The sequence below is a fragment of the Delphinus delphis genome, chromosome 12 (genome assembly GCF_949987515.2).
Source record: "Delphinus delphis chromosome 12, mDelDel1.2, whole genome shotgun sequence".
In the NCBI taxonomy this organism is placed as follows: domain Eukaryota; kingdom Metazoa; phylum Chordata; class Mammalia; order Artiodactyla; family Delphinidae; genus Delphinus; species Delphinus delphis.
Genome location: NC_082694.2, coordinates 65725899 through 65743026, shown reverse-complemented (window position 1 = coordinate 65743026; position 17128 = coordinate 65725899). Strand labels below are relative to the sequence as shown.

The 17128-nt window shown below is 52.4% G+C and overlaps 1 protein-coding gene across 1 annotated transcript in view; it reads right to left on the bottom strand.

Moving 5' to 3' along the window:
* The window catches only part of GALNT14 (polypeptide N-acetylgalactosaminyltransferase 14), a 125855-nt gene extending 111706 nt beyond the window's left edge, over positions 1 to 14149 (bottom strand). Inside the window, exon 1 of the mRNA XM_060026323.1 lies at positions 14078 to 14149. Coding sequence (XP_059882306.1) covers positions 14078 to 14149 — 72 coding nt within the window. The remainder of the gene's footprint in view (positions 1 to 14077) is intronic.
* Positions 14150 to 17128: the final 2979 nt, after the last annotated feature.

The following is a 17128-nucleotide window of genomic DNA, read 5'->3' as shown; positions in this document are numbered from 1 at the left end:
AAGAAGCTGTGGCAGTGGCTTTTTCCAACAGCCTGGTGATGGACCAGCCAGGATACAGGTCAAAGCGTGTGCCCTGGCTGGTGCAATGCAACTGGTGTTGAAGGAGTCTGAGGGAAATCGCACCTATAAAAACTGTGGAATCAGGTGGCTGCTGTGGAATCTGGTGGAGAAAAAAGTCGGTCTTCTTTCAAAAAGGTAACCATAGCCAGGTCTCTTGAGGACTATCAATCACAGGGTCTAATTTGTTACTGACACCTTGTGACCCAATATGCCATCAAAGTCCCCCTGCTGGACTGCGGGCAAAGAGAGGTCAGCTAAGAAATGCGGGCCTGGCCCACATTAGTCTCACAGTGGGTTGACTGGATCCACAGACCTACCTGGTGGTCATTTCCCTGGTTCTTCAATATAAAACTGGAAAGGACAAATTTAGTTAGCAGAAATACCACGTTGATTCTCTGACCTGTAGTACAGGAGCCGCTGTGATAGGAAAGGACACGTGGAAGACCCCGAAATCCCATTCTCCCTGGAGAATTAGTGCCACCCACAAAGCTTAAAAAATGCCAAGGTGGCGATGCCTATCAATGCTCATTTAAATCACCATCCTGGCCAAGGCAAAGACCGGACGGATTATGGCAGATGACAATAAACTACTACAAACCTAACCAGGTGGTGGGCACGAGTAAAGCTGCTGGGTCATTTGCGGTATATCTGCTAGAACAGAGTGACACAGCCTTGGGTCATAGCCACTGACCTGGTGAATGCTTTTCTTTCAATACCCATCAGGAAGGAAGATCAGAAATTCACTGAAATTCATATGAAATGGACAATATACATTCATAGGCTAGCTCCAGGGCTGTGTTAATTCTCTGTCACAGTGTCATCCAAAGGGCCCCGGACTATCCGGACATACCTTAGAACATCACATTCGTCCATTATATGGATGGCATCATGTTAATCAAGCTAGATGAATGGAACTAGCAAGGACCTTTGAAGTCTAGGTAGGACACACGTGCTGCAGAAGATGGGAGATGCACCCTATGAAGATGCAAGGGCTTGACCTATGGCTGAAGTTTTAGGGATCCCAGGATCTGGGGACTGTTGGGACATCCCCTCCAAAGCAAAAGGCATGGGATTGCACCTTGCACCTTCTCCACTGAACGAGAAGCATAGCACGCGCTAGGTCTCTTCAGGTTTTGCAGTCAGCATATTCCACACTTGGGAATACTGTTCCTACCCATTTATCAGATAACTTCAAAGTCTGCTAGTTTTAAGAGACCCAGAACAAAAATGGGCTCCACGGAAGGTCAAGCAGCTCTGACACTTAGGGCATACAACTTGGCAGAGCCCATGGTACCAGAGGTATCTGTCGTAGAGAAAAACACTGTATGTAGCTTCTGGAAAGACCCAAAAGAGGAGCTGAAGCATAGAACCACAGGGCTATGTAGCAAGGTTATAGATGCCACTGAGGCAAGGAAGTATATGCCAGGACGTGCTTCTGGGCCCTGGTAGAAACAGAATATTAAAACACACACATGCACACACACACACACTCCTAACCCTGGGTTATCAAGTAAAAGAAGAGCATAAAAAAAATCTACCCATGGAACATGAAGCAACCACAGAGCCCAAACTACTCACAATGAACTGGATAGTGTGGGACCTACCAAGTCATAACGTTGAGTAGGCCTTGGAGAAGCCATCATAAAATGGAAAGGAACGTCCACAATTGGGCTTAAGCACGACCAGAAAGAAGGCTTCAAAAACAGGTGGCCCAGGGCTTCCCTGGTGGCGCAGTGGTTGAGAGTCCGCCTGCCGATGCAGGGGACACGGGTTCGTGCCCCGGTCCGGGAAGATCCCACATGCCGCGGAGAGGCTAGGCCCGTGAGCCATGGCCACTGAGCCTGCGCGTCCGGAGCCTGTGCTCCGCAACGGGAGGGGCCCCAACAGTGAGAAGCCCGCGTACCACAAAAAAAAAAAGAAAAAAAACCGGGTGGCCCAGACCACGTCTCCTCCTCGTCACTTAGAACGATTGCACCCACATTGCTCACTCAGCTCACCAATTCGGCCTCATGGGGAAGGGGTCGGGGTTTCCCCTGACAGATAAAGGGGAAAGCCTGAGCTTTGTTCATGGGTTAGTTGGATCTACAGATGGGTGCAAACCACAAATAGACTGTGGTTGCATTAGCTACACCCCATTGTGGCCTTGGAATGGTGCTGAGGAAAAATCCTCCCAGTGGGTAGAGCTTCAGACAAGGCTGTCAGTCATGCGCCTTGTGTGGAGTGGCCCAAGGAAAGGACATCCATGGTCTAATGAGCAGTGGTGAACGGCTGAGCTGGTTGGTCAAGGGCCTGGAAGGAGCAAGGTTAAGGCTGGAGACAAGGAGATCTGGGCTGATGCACGTGATGGCCTCATGGATGCTGGCACGTGTGAGGTAGTACGTGTCACGTGTTCATGCCCACCAAGAACATCCACGGCGAAACATCCACAGCAGAACAGGCAGCCAGCCTCTGTCCTTAGCCACCCTAGCGCTTTCACAACGGGCTCAGGAACGAAGTAGCAGTCATGGAGGCAAAGGGAGAGGGTACGTGTGGGCTTAGCGGCTTGGGCTCCCTCTCATTAAGTCTGATCCAGCCACTGCCACAGCCACGGGGCCAACCTGCCGACAACAGAGGCCAATGCTGAGTCCGATACAGCACCATCCACTGGTTGCTGGAGACCAACCAGCCACTGGGTGCAAGTTAATTACATTTGACCCTTGAAAAACGTGCTTTTGAACTGCACAGGTCCACTCATATACAGATGTTTTCCAATAGTAAATAAAACACTACTACATGGTCTGTTGGTTGAATCTTTGGATGCAGAGGAACTGTGGATACAAAGGGCCAACTGTAAGTTATACTCAGGTCACCCCCAGTGTTGTTCAAGGGTGAACACTGGACCCTTCCATAATGGAAAAGGCAGAGAGAGATTCATCATTCCCAGATGAACATTCCAGGTGTGTGCTTGAATTTCCTGTCTGCAGAGCCTTGACTAGTACCACTGCTGAGGGCTCACACGAAGTCTGACCTATGAGCAGAGGATTCCCCATAATGGCATCACCCTGTACCAAGGGACTTACTTTATGTCAAAGAGGAAAAGCAATACGTACAGATCCACTGACCCTAAAACATACTATGCCATCTACAAGACACCAGCCTATTAGAGCGGAGATGAGGCACCAGCTTGGAGATGACGCCCTGAGAGGACAGGACATCAGCCCTCAGGGTGCTGCCGTACACCCATGACCAGGATATGGCTCTACAGTCAACACGCGGAGTTCACAGCTGGATCTGGGAACCAAGGAGTAGAAGTAGGAGTGGGCCCATTCACCACTCCCACACTTAGGGAATTTGTGCTTTTCTCCACAGTTAAAGGTCTCTGTGAAACAGAAAGGGAAGTGTCACCTCTCCCTTCCACCCCCCAGTCCCACCTAAGTGGACAGAGTCCCCTTAAACTTAAAGCTATGGCTGCCACCTCTTCAGATTTGGTTCCTCTTATCAGTAGACCGCAGGCACAGGACACAGCTACCTAACCTAACAAGAAGAGTGACTGAGGTGAGGTGAGGGCGTGGAGTTGCTGCGTGATAGGGAAAGGAGGGGCTCGGCGCTCAGCTGGCTTCCTGGAGCACCTCTCGGCACACCGGTGCTCAGCCACAACTGGACACAGTGCGACCACTGACTGACAGGCTCCTAGCAATACGAGTTCTCTTCAATTACAACTTTAATGACGTTTGAATTTACTGCAAGTAATACGTATATAGAGCACACTGTCCATTTTTACGAATACTTAAATTTCCTCCTAAGAAAACAGACTATTTTTATTTTAACCTACAGGGAACCCAGGTTCTTGGACAGACGAATGGAGCAAAAGATTTAAAGACTGGAATCTTCTGCCCCAGGTACTGACTCAGAGATGAGTGAGAGGAGAGTAAAACCCGTAACTCTTTCACAGCGCCCGGAGCGGGGCCCATTCTTCAGGGAGAGCGTTCCGGTGAGCCTCTGCCCCGTGACCTTGCAGTCCACAGAGACCACCCGGGGAAGACCCAGAAAGCCCCGCAGCAGCCCCTCTCACCTAGCAGTATGCCGGGGCTGCTGCACCCGGTGAAGAAAGAGGGCACTTGATGAAATTAAAAGGCAACCAATTTAAAAGAGATTAAGCAGGGAAAAGGGGATTTAATGAGCAGCTTTTGCCACTGTGAACTCACTGAACCCACTGGCACAGAGACTAATGGTTTAATATGTTGTTAAACAAGGGTAAGACGTCTGTGTGAGTAATAAGGGCGTCTGTAGTTATAGCGACCAGGGTGAAATTACCCTCCCTCAGGCCCTGGGCCCTGGGGACAGCTCTCTGCCCCTCCTGACTCAGGTCAGGGCCAACAATTCAGCAGCCTCCCAGCTCCGGGAGAGGCAATTTTCCTGAGAAGAAAGGGGTCTGGAGATGTGTGAAAGGGATAAAGGCTTGGAGAACAAGAGGGCGAGGCCAGCCCTCTGGGATTTCACTCCAGCAGGGCAGCAAGGCCTCCGGGCCAGGCAGCCTCAGCTTCGAAGCACTTGAGAGGAATAATGGCCACTTATTGTTCATTTTTGCTAAAGAGTCTAGAGGGGTGATCTGTTTTTTCTTCCTTCCTTCCTCCCTCCCTCCCTCCCTCCCTTCCTTCTTTCCTTGTATTTGAAGCAAATGATATCTGGAACAGTGAGGGCTTCTAGGGATGGACAGAGTGAGGAGTAAGAAAATTTGTGCAGGTTCTTAGGGATGTGAGAGCATGAGGTCAGGGGTGGTGACAATAAAACGTACAATTTTACTCAGCACGTAGCCCTCGGGACTCCTGGCCTGTCACTGCAGCCTGCAGGCTCGCGGTTGCGTGGTGGACCCCCGCGGCCATCTGCCTGGCCCAGGCCCAGGAAGGGCAGACAGATTCTAAGTGAGTGGTCATTAACTGGTGAACAAACAGTGACCCTGGGCCCCACAAATGCCAGTGGCACAGGGGCTGGTGATGGGCGAGTTAGGTGTCTGTGGGCACTACACTTAACGCTTTATCGGACATCATCTCATACAATCCTCAGAACAACGCCATGAGGTAGGAAAGATTGTCATGTCCCCAAGGCCGCAGGCTGGTAGAGGGCAGTCAGCCCGCAAATGCAGGCTGTCCTCAGTCACCACCCCATGTGCCTCCAGGGTGGGAGGGATGGAAGCCCTGAGGGCCGGGACCTTCTCGGAAAGGATGGAGGCTCTGTGACTCCACTGGGCCCTCCAACTCCAGGTCAACATGAATCAGTGCAGTCTTAATTTAGAATCGGACTTGGGCTGAGAATCCGTTGACATCAGAGCTTACTTTGAGTGGGTGTTGCTCTAATTTTCATTTGTAAAGAACTCTTCCTTCTGGAATTGCAGAGCCCAGTGTCTGACACCCGGCTTGTCCTTTGGGAGAGGCCCAGGGTCCCTCATTCATTCACCCATTTAATGAGCACTCGTTGACAATCTGTCTGTGTCCTGCAGGGCCTGGGCCAGGCAGCAGGCCACAGGGGTGCACCACGCGACCACACGACCACACGACGTGCGTCGGGAGCCTGCAGGCCACAACAAAAGGGCATGAAGATTATGACAGGGCTGACCTGGGGGTGCAAGGGTTTCTCCTCGACATTAAGCAGCTTTGCCTCCTTTCCAGGGGCCAGCACTTAGTCCCTGTGTGACCTCAGAAGTCCAAGCTTGGAGCCTCCATTAGCCTTCTGTCAAATGGGAATCATCTGAATCAACCTGAGCTGCCTAGGTCACAGGGTCACTGTGGGAATGAACTAAAAAGATGCATGTAAAGGCGCCTTGACAACATAACAGCTCTCTACAAATATAAGAGAGTATTATCGTGCCCAAATCTAAGTATAGAATTGTGCTAGACTAGGAGGGAGAGGCTCTCAGTCTACCCTATGAACAGCACCTCTGCTGGATGGACGAGCGCTAACTGATCAGGGATTGGGGAACAAACACGTTAGACATGTTTCGTTGCTATAACACGCAAAGCAGGGCTGGACCATTATCCGGGACGTGAACACAGACTCGCTCTATAGACTGTACATTTTAATTGTGTTCGTTAAAGGGGGATTGCACTAAAGTCAACCTACAGTGAAAGCTGATTTTTGTAAAAGCCATTAACATGGCTGCAGCTGTTAATACCTTCATGTGGGTCAGTGACACCCCAGAGAACAGAGAGGCTTAGAGAGAAGCGGGGGACCTCCAGCAGCGCCTGCCCTACCCACCATCAAACGTTGTCAGAGCACCCTCTCTGGGCAGCACAGAGCTGGGGGATGGGCAGTTCCCACCTGCGCCTGGAGTTCAAGGTGGCCTCAGGGTCATGAAAGGATGGGGACCCAGCACCCTGGGGAAGCGATTTAATTCTCTTCTCCTCAACAGTCATGCTGGGTCTAGGAATGGTCCTCCCAGACCCACTTCTCCTGCACCCCCTGGAGAGGGGGGTTGCTAGTGGGAACAACTTACCTTCTGTCTTGTCCTAACCTGCCTCTCAGCTCCCAAGCATCGTACAGCTCACAGTGATCACTGAGGACAAGGTGGCCCCCACCTGCTGATGCAGAATTCATCCAGCTCATCCCCGCTCTGGGTGAACCAGCCTTGGCGGCTCAGAAGAGAGCATGGTGTGTAGGAGAGACAGGCTTTCCAGCAGCCTGCATGATTCCGAAAAGCCAATTACATGCTTATTACTCCTCTGCAGGAATGAAACCCTCATCCCACGTGGCCAGCCCCCTTCCCCAGCACACACTCGCTTATCTCAGCCACGCGGTCCCTTCTGCCAGCCACTGCTGTCAGAAATGTAGAGCTGGGCTCTTAATCACCTGCCAATGGGCCTGGAGGGAAGGCAGGAGTGGAAATGCCCATCCTGGAGCCAAGAGAGATGCACGGGAGAGCTGGAAAAGCCAGCAGGCGTTTTACGGATGGGCCAGTTTGCCGGCAAGGAAGGGACCCTCCAAGGGCTTTGTGAAGCTGTGGTTACTAAAGGGCGTGAAGGGAAGAGGCAGCTTTGGAGGAGGTCTGGGGAACTCTCTCTCAGACCCGTGCACCAAATCCAGCCCACCACCTGCTCTGATAAAAATGTTTTACGGAAACACGGCCACGCCCACTCCTTTGCACACTGTGCTACTTTCTCACTAAGCAGCAGAGCTGAGACCATATGGCCCACAAAGCTTAAAATATATACTATCGGGCCCTTTAGAGAAAAAGTTTGCCAACCCCTGGTGTGGTAGAAGGAGAACTCTGCTGGATCCTGGGAGCCAGGAGACTGGAGATGAACGTGTGCTCTGTCCTGTCCTGGCTGTGTGCCCCGCGAAGGTTTCCTCACTTCTCCACGCATCGGTTTCTCTCATCTATAAAATGGGGATGTAACATCTACTCTACAGGGTGTTGTCTTAATCAGTAAAAATGCGACAAGCTGTGTGTGCAGTGGAGGCATGGAAGGCAGATGCATCGGTAAGGAATTAGATGGAAGAGAGATTCTTTCTTCCTCTGTGGCTCTGAAATATACCCTTCCAGCCTAGTCTTCATGGGCTAGAATACATTCAGAGACCCTGCTTGTGTTTTGCAAATACGTGTATGGATGGATGGGAGGTGTGGGTCAGAAAGGAGAGGAAGGGAGGGGAGAAGGGAGGGCTGTTCTTTGACAACCACTTGATTTTCTCAGGAGAAATGAGGATGAGCAGGCAAATCAATGCCTGCCTTCTCTTTTAGTATGGACACTGGCACACTCAAAATATGGCCACGAAGCCCCCCAGGGGGCCCCTGGGTGGCGGATGCTGGGATGCGGGGCCCATCATAACACCTGGCTTGGGTCAGCGCCCCCTTGGGTTGAGTCTATGGATTGGACCCTAGCCTCAGCCCTACGGTCCTGCTCTCTCCCGGTTCTGTAATAAGACCACCACGACTCTACCCTCCTCAAAGTCAGAAAATCATCCCACACGGGGCCTCCAGTTTCCAGGTAACACTTCTGCAAAACCGTGTCTTCACACGTAGGAAATGTATATTTAGGAGCTTAGGAGATGCTGCAGCGGCCCCAAGACAGGTGGGACGCAATGCATCCTGCAGGCACTCACAGCCTCCTGGGGGAGAAAGGGGGGGGGGCGAGGGCAGCCCAATTAGGATCTTTAGGGGGTCCTAAGACCAGAAGAAATCATGATGCCTCCCAATATATAATTCTACATAAAAACAATATGCCACAGTAAAGCTTGCAGGTATATTTACAAGTATACTGAAATGGACAGAGGTTCTTTGTAGCTCTTCCAATACCGAAATTCTGGGCAGGTTGGTGGGAGCTGAATTCCCTCTCTCACTCCCCACCCACAGGTGGCCCTGCTATGCTGCTTCCCTGAGCACGCACCCCGTCTGCTTAGTGAAGAAGTCCGCACTGATGACAAAAGCACTCGGACAGCCCAGGCAGAGAGCACAGATGGCCTAGAGGGACCACTTCCAGGACGGGTCTGGGGGGAACGCTTCTTGCCTCCCCTCTTGCCTACTCAAGGAATTCCTTCCCGCAACTGCACTCTCTCAGTCTTCCATCATCACAGCTCCCCTCTCTGCTGGATCATCTCACTAGCACACAGATCTAGTACCATATTTCCCATCTTTAAAAACCCTCCCTTGACCCCCAGATCCCTCTCCAGCTATCAGCCCCTTTCTCGGCTTCCCTTTATGGAAAAAGAATCCCATCTTCACCATCTCCTCCTCTTCTCTCTTGAAACCCACCCCAACAGGCTCTTAGCCCTACTGTCCTCTGAAATGGCCCTCATGGAGGTCATCCATGATTTACGAACGGCCCATAGGAAGGTCTTCCTTCCACAGGGTTAAATCCAATAGACAAGTCTTAACTCTCAGCATGCTTCATCCTGCAGCATCACTGCACAGTAACCCCAGCCCTCCTACTGGGGTGCCTTCCTCCTTCCCCTCGGGGACCCCACTCTCTCCTGGTTTTCCTCCCACCTCTCTGCACACCCCTTCTCAGCCTCGTCCTCCCCTGGCCCGAGATTCTGTACTCTGTCATCCTCTCTTCTGCATCCACACACACTCCCTACATGATCTCGTCAAGCCCCAGGATTTCAACACAGAGATGACTCCTAAACCTATATCTTTACCTCCAACCTCTTCCCTCTTCATTTCCAACTGCTTACCCCAAATCTCCACTTTGAGGTCTAAAATATATCCTGAACATACGTCCCCAACCCCAAACCTGATTTCCTCTTTGAACCTGCTCTTCTAAGTCTTCCCCGTCTCAGTACGAGGCAAATGCCTCCTTCCAACCTTCAGTGTATGTGTCACTCTTGACTCCTCTCACTGTCAGCAAAGGTGAAATACATCCCACGTGACCTCTCAGCACGCCCACCCACTATCACCAGAACCCGAGCCAATGTCACCTCTCATCTGTACTCTTAACTGGCCTCCCTGTTTCTCCCCTTTCTCCCTAGAGGTTATTCTCCACACAGAAACCGACAATAGTTATCCTTTAAACATGTAAGTCAAATCACGGCACAGCTCTTCCCCAAACTAGCTGCTGGCTGCACAAGTCCCTCAGGAACAAAGGTCTTACCGTGGCCCAAAGACCCGACACGTTCTCATCTCCTGCTGCTCCCCCCCACGCACCTCATCCTAGTCATACTGGGCTCCGGGTTGTTCCTCCACCACACCTGCCAAGCTCCCACCTCAGGGCCTTTGCACCTGCTATTTCTTCAACCTGGAATGCCCTTCCCCAGAATATCTGCATGACTCCCTCCCTCCTGCTTAAATCTCACCTCAGCTCTTCAGAGGACGTATCTGGACCACCCTTTCCCTTACTCTGTTTTATTTTTCTTCTTAGCATTCATTAGCACCATAGAGATTACACATCTATTTGCCTTCTCTCTCCTCTCACCAGAATGTAAGCCCCGTGAAGGCAGGAACTCCATTGGGTATCCCTAACACCCAATCCAGAGCCTGGCACATGGTCCTACTCAAGAAATATTCGCTGAATGTATGCCAGGTCCAAAAGGATGCATTTTATTTGGAGAAGCAATGGGGAGCCACTGAAAACTTCTGAGGAGAGAGATCCCACACAGTCTTCCTGGCAGTGATGGTGGGCTGTTAGGACAGGAGAGAAAGAGCCCTCGACTGAAGTCACAATACTTGACGGGCGGCTCAGCTACCCCACAGACACTCTTCCTCAGGCCAGTCACTTCATCCATTTGGGCCAATGTTTTTCTCCTGCGGTAATGATGAAACTAGCTAACGTTGATTTGCACATTTATACTGGGTTAAATACTTTATGTGGATCATCTCACTCACATAATTCTTCTCATAACTCTTAAGATGTACATGCTATTATTATACCTACTTCAGAGATGGGAAAACTGAGGCAGAAAGGTTTATAGTAGTGCCAGGAAGTTGACAAGCCTAGATCCCAATGCAGGGGGTCTGATTCCAGAACCCATGAGCAGGGGTTGGATTTCATGATCTGCGAGGCACCCTCCCACCACTGACAGTCTCTAATATGGACAAATGGAGGGGGAGGGGAGATAGACGATAGATACAGGGAGATATGGATGGAGAGAGAGAGAGGAAGAGTGCGAGCCAGCTGAAGAGGCAACTGCAACTGTCCAGGTGTGAGGCGAGACAGGACCGACCAGAGATGAAAAGACAGGGCTGGACGTGAGACGGGCCGTAGAAAATGACAGTCCTACGGTAGTGAGAAAACACTCACAGCCTTGTTGGCCCACTGGATGTGGGTGGAGGGAAGAGGAGACCAGAGATGAGGTCAGCTCTGCAAGCCTGGAGATGAGCTGGTGAGTGTATTCGTCAGGGTTCTCCAGAGAAACTTAACCAGTAGGAGAGGGAGGGAGAGAGTCTCAGGAATTGGTTCCAGCAAGAGTTTGATGCTGCGGTCTGCAGTCCAAAGCCTGGAACCCGGCAGGGTTTCTATGCTAGAGTCTCGAGGAGAATTCCTTCTTCTTCGGGAAACCTCACTGCTTGCTCTTGACGTTTTCAAGGGACTGGATGAGGCCCACCCACACTACGAGGGGTCAATGGCTTGAGTCCAAGTCTACTGATTTAAATGTTTATCACATGCTTAAAATACCTTCACAGCAACATCTAGACTGCTGTTGACCAAACAACTGGACCCCCTAGCCTCGCCCAGCGGACACCTGGCATTAACCATCACAGTGGGCTTGGCCTCAGACGTGTCGAGTGTGCAAAGCTGGCCAGAGACCCAAGGGCACTTCCAGGAGGACGGTTCTCTCCAGTGAGGGGCTGGGTCACTGGCTTTTCTGCAGGTTTGCAAAGGTCAGAGTGTCCATCTTGATTCCCCTTCTTCCCTCCTTACTTAGTCAGGTCCCTGAGGCCTTGTAGAAGCTTCTTCCTTCCCACAATTACGGCTGTTGTTATTATCCTTCTTAGTCTTGGCACGAGGATGCCCTGGCTGGCTTCCAAGAAGGAGAATTACTTTCTGTCTCCCTTACACCCTCCTGTTGCTTTTAATTGGATGCAGAATATTTTGTCTTCTCTTCCCAGACAGAGACTGGACTTTGGACTGCGATGGTGTAAGTGGCCACCCTGCCCTGGCTCAGAGAGGAATGAGGCCTAGAATGGGGTGACGCCAGGTCATCCTGGTCACTCCGTGGAGACGTTTGCTTCTAAGGAGATGCCTGAGGCCCTCATGCCTACTGCTCCCCAGGAGGGAGGGTGCAGCAAGAATCGCAAGGGCTTCCAGTCCTGCCTTGGCCACTGACGTGCCCTGTGACCGCGCACAGCCTCTCCCCATCCCTGGCCTTGAGTTGCCACGGAGACCTGGCTTATCTCCAAGGTGCCTTCCGGCTGGACCATTCCACCATGCCACTGGGACTGCTTATTTCTGTCATGTACAAAGAAAGGGGACCGGCCTGAGTCAGGGTGTGTGAATATGTGCAGAAGAACTCAAGGGCATGGCTGGGAACTGAACCCAGGACCTTCAACTTCAAGTCCAGAGCCCTTTCCTCTCCAGCCTTCCCCATGCTGCCCACCTTTCTGAGTTCAACCCCGGGTAAGAAATACATTTCACACTGTGGCCAGTACATCCACACAGCACACACACCTGCAAGCACAATGAAAGCTAACATTTTATGAACGAAACTCTCCCCTTCTGCTTGCAATGCGTTCTCATTCCAGCCCGTGCCTTTAAAAAACTACAGTTCTCTGATGCGTCATGCTCCACATTAAACAAACACTCTTGTCTACCTCACGCTACATGGGACAACCACATGCTCTCACTGAGGGTAGAAGATGGCCTCTGCTCTCAGCATTTTCCTCTCTGAGGTGTCACAGGGCCCGGTCAGAGAGCAAACCTACAAATTCGGGGGTCCTAGGCCAGTTCACACAGATCCCAGACAAAAGGGGTCCTGGGTGAGATCAGCTGACCTTGGCCACTTTAGGAAGAAACCTGGATACCAGTGGGTCAATAGTGTATCCCAAGCCTTCCTTTCGGGACTGGTATAGAGTATCTATTGCCCATTATCTCTGCTTCTGTTTCTCGCCACAATTTCACGTGCCCAACCTTTGTGGTGGAAGCTAAATGAAATTTACATCCACCATCGTGCACCCGTGTACACCGTACACCTCTATAAATAATAGTTTTTACCTCTGGAAGGCTTTAGGCAACAAATGCTGCCTGGGGGTTATGACATGCTAAGGGGGCCATGGTGTGCATGTGTGCACGTGTGTGTGTGCATGTGTGCACGTGTGTGTGTGTTCGTGTGTGTACACGTGCCGGAGGCAGGGTGCTGCATGGTGACATCCTCCTCAGGTAACAGAGGTTTGCTGAGTCCATCGCTCAAGGGTGTATATAGCGAGCACGTGACTCACATGAAGGTGCCTGAACTCTATCCCCTTCTTCAGTGTTAATTATTCTCCTTGCTCTCACTGTTACCGGCATGAACTCTCTCTCGTCTTCCTCCCTGCTCCCCATTGCGGAAGTCTGAGCCCCTCACCCATGAGGCTGCCCAGGGAGACAGAAGTGAGGGTGCTTGGTCTCTGTGAGGGGCCTTCATGACCAGCACTCAGCCGGCCAAGGGCTCTACCACACTACAGCCACTTCCCTCCTCCAAGAGGATGGTCCTCTACCCCCAGGACAGAATGGGCTGAAGCTGCCACTCGGCCCAGGTCTCCTTCCTCCCCACCACCTCGACTGGGCCCAACACGACAGAGCCCCTCATTCAGCCCAGCTGGGTGATGATGTCAGCACTCAGGGCTGAGGGGTCCCTGCCCGCAGCCAGGCGCAGTGACTGGGCCTTCTCCATCCAGGTCTGTCCTTCTCCCCCACGTCTCCCACACATAATAGGCTATGTGGGAAACACTGCTCCTGTATTATAAATATGCAGAGCTTGGGAGGCAGCAGGCAACGGGGAAAAACACCAGGAATTATTTACGAGCCTCTGGCTCCAACCCTGGGGCTTTATTTGCTTAATGAATGGCCGGGGCCAGCCATCAGCCCAGGGATTTATTTGTCACTGGGAGCAGAAGACACTGGGATGTGGAGATGTAAAAATGACAAATTCTCCGACTCTGCCAAGGTGGTATTTCATTGCCACGGTATCTAGCGGGGACGGGAAGGTGAGGGGAGGGAGAGGCCGGCTCACGCGCTAAGCAGCAACGGCTGAGAGGAGCTTACAGTTGAGGGACTGGCCATGTTAACAAAACACAAAACGAAAGCACTGCTTTCTAGCATGCAGGTGGAGGGCCAGGAACAAGGCCATCTGTAGCAGGTCTCATACGCTCTTACAGCCCTCAGGCCTCCTGGGCACTCCGTGTGCTCCCATGTCTCAAACTGCCCCACCCAAGAAAATTCTAGAGCGCATAGAGGGTAGAGCAGAGACTCGGCTCTGAGTTTCTTTTCAGCAACTCCCGAGTGGTGGGACCTTGAGCAAGTCACTTCAGCTCTCTGGATCTGTTTTGTCATTTGCAAAACGAAGGGTCAGACAAGCTCTTGACTCTTATACAAAGAGCCAAAGTCAGGAAGAGCCAGCCTGTCTATGCACGCACATTCTGCCCCTTGCGCCCCACATTCATGGTCACAGATGCCTCCACCACCATCACCCCCAAATGCCTCATCATCGCCACCAGCATCCGACCACCTGGCCCTCCACAGAGCCGATCAGTCTCACACGGGGCGGCAGCAGCGCCTGCGTCCCCTCGCGGTGAAGCCATCTGGGCAAAGACTAATTTCTGTCTCCTTGAATCTCTCTTCGCTCCATCCGTTTGGTAACAGAACCCCTGAGCTCCAGCTGGGCACGCCCACCCAGCTAGCATCTGTACTTCCCAGCCTGCCTTGCGGCAGACAGAACCACATAACGAACGGAAGGTGAGGGGATATCATGGGTACAACGTCCAGGTCACAACCTTTATAAAGGAAATGGGCTGTCCCCGCTCCTCTCCTTCCCCCTTCCCCTGTGCTGGGACTTGCACGTGATGGCGGCGGCCAGTCTCAGGAATGGGGACAAGGACAGCACGTTAAGGCGTGGAGAAGCAAGAAGACAGCTGGGCTCTCTACGTGAGTTCATGCTGCAGAGCACGGCCCACCCTGGACCACCTCTGGTCTGTTCAGAGAGGAAAGAAGCAGCGTCTATGGAAGCACGATAATATGTGGTGGCTTTGTTACAGCAGCTTAGCCCATATCCTGATGGATACACGCCCCACTGTCCTTCTGAGAAGAGCGCGTCCTTGGCTGCCCGGGGCAGCCACAGTGAGCCCGCTCTCCGACGGCACTCTGCGAGAGCGCGTCATACAAACGGACGTGGCTGTGACACGTGTGCCTTCCAGGCAGGGAACAGCTGGAGCGCACACCTGTGTCTTCTTCGGTCCCGAACAGCTCCAGTTTGCTGGCACACCTCTCAGTATCCGGATGCATCCAGATAAGATCGTGAGGATGAAAAGGAAGTCTTCAAATGTCCTGCCACGCTTTGAACCCCACGCGGAAATGTGGCTTTGGGTGCAGGATCTCGGCTACACATCCCGACCTCCAAGGAGGGACAGAGGCTCCCCTTGCCCTCCCCGCCCCCGAGGAGGGGCAGCGCAGGGGGTGGACACACCCTGGGTAACATGTTCTCTCTCCAGTAAGTGTCCTCCTGTTTGGAGCCGCTGGCTCTGGCATTGCCGAGCGGTGCCCTGCTCCCTGTGCCTCCTTGGAGGAACTCCTTGGAGCTGCCCTACTATCTGCCGGGGACCTTCCTTCCTTCAGAAGGACGTGTCTTCATCCTTCAGGAAAGCCATGCTGAAGCCATGGTGGGATCTGGGGAGGAATACCCAGGGGCCAGACTCATGAATACAAAGGAATCCTTCAGGTCCCGTGGTGATGAGACCAGCTCCCCAAGGTGGGGGACCAATCAGGGGCTCAGACCCAAAGCCCTAACTTATGACGAGAGTGATTTTTCTTAGAAAGTCTTCTGTGCCCATGGTCCCTGGGGAACTGGTGGGGAATGGCTGGTTGACGACTCACCCACTCAAGATACCTCCAGCCACTGACATCCCAGAACTTTCATCCCTGCCTGAGCCTGGGTTGGGGAAGAGAAAGTCGGGGTGTGGGGATTGGGCAGGGAGACCACAGTGCAGGGCTCCAGGATGCCTTGAACAGCAACCAAAGGCAAAGCAATTTTCATTTCCAGGCTGCAAGAAACAGATAAAGTCGGCAGTTCAGGGTAGCTGGGCTCAACTTTTGCTGCCTTTACTTTTCTGGTGACTTCCGAGGTCCAGCGTATTAAGAAGCATCCTGGGGCTGTGAAAGAACAGAAGCAGCTCAGAGGTCAGTGCAAGCAAGTGCACGACTTGCTTCTGCTATCTTCCGCCAGGGGGAGCTGTTGAGAATATTCCTCGCTGCATCCTCCACCTCTACCCTCCAATTCTCTCTCTTTCCGGCCCAGGAAGCCCTGGCTCACCACAGCCCAGCAGCACTGCTGAGCCATTAAGGTCACAGCAACCTCCCACTGATCTGCTGTGAAGAGCAGAAGGTGCCTCCTGCACTCGGCAGCCCGGAAGCCCTGCCTCGGGCTGCACTTTGCTCCACGCTGGAAAAACAGCTGGGCTCTGCTGGGCTCTGGGAGAGAAGGAGCCAGAAAAGGCTGCGTCCCTCACCCTAAGGGCACCTCTGGATCGGTCAGCTCCCAAAGCAGCCCTGAGCTGGGAGGGACCCTGAGTCACACCAAGCCCAAGTTTACGGCTATACTGTGATGATGAGCATCCTTGGGTTAGGGAACAGATTGGCTGCAGGGGAGGGGACAGATGGAGGTAAAAGAATTAGGTATCCAAAATGAGCCCTGCTGCCTTGGTGGGGGGATGCTTCTCCAGATGCTCAGGAGACTGAGCCCCCAAGGCTCTGGGGTACCTCTGATTTACCGAGCGTTTCCCTCCTGCTCCTATGGACTGGGGTCCCCACCTCTCTGTGACGTGTGGCAGGGCTCCCACTTGCAAAACCCCATGCACCTGTCCTCCCTGGTGGCCTCCCTCATGACCCTGACACTTCACACAGCAGAACCACAACAGAGTTTCTATTTCAAAATAAAGGACGACGACGTCTCAATGCAAGACTCTGAGACTGTCCCGTTTCTCTCTTCCAAAGCCAGTCATTTACATGAACACTCTATCCTGTGACCCACCTCTCCTTACTCTTGATTCTCAGGCTAAATTCAGATAATGCTGCCTTTCATTCTATCACTTTCTACGGAAACTCCCGTGTGTAGTTCAGATACCCCGTCATTCCCAGACCCGTTAGCTTCTCCCTTTCACATCTCAGAGCTACAGCTCTGGGAAACCTTGTGCCTGAGTGAGTTCCCACTTCCTTTCCACCCTGGCCTGCCTCTGCCTCTAATGGGTTCCATTTCTCTGCTGGCTGAGTCCCTGCCCGTCCCACCCCACTCCTCTCTCTACTCCTCCCTCTGGGACAGGCAGGTGAGGACAAATGTTGGTTCTGGCACTAACTTCTCTCCAGAATTCCCTCCCACGTTTCCAACCATCCACTCAACATTTCCACTTGGATGGTCTCACTATTGAACACACGTGACAAAAACGAAACTCATGATAATAGCAAACAAACCCTCCTAC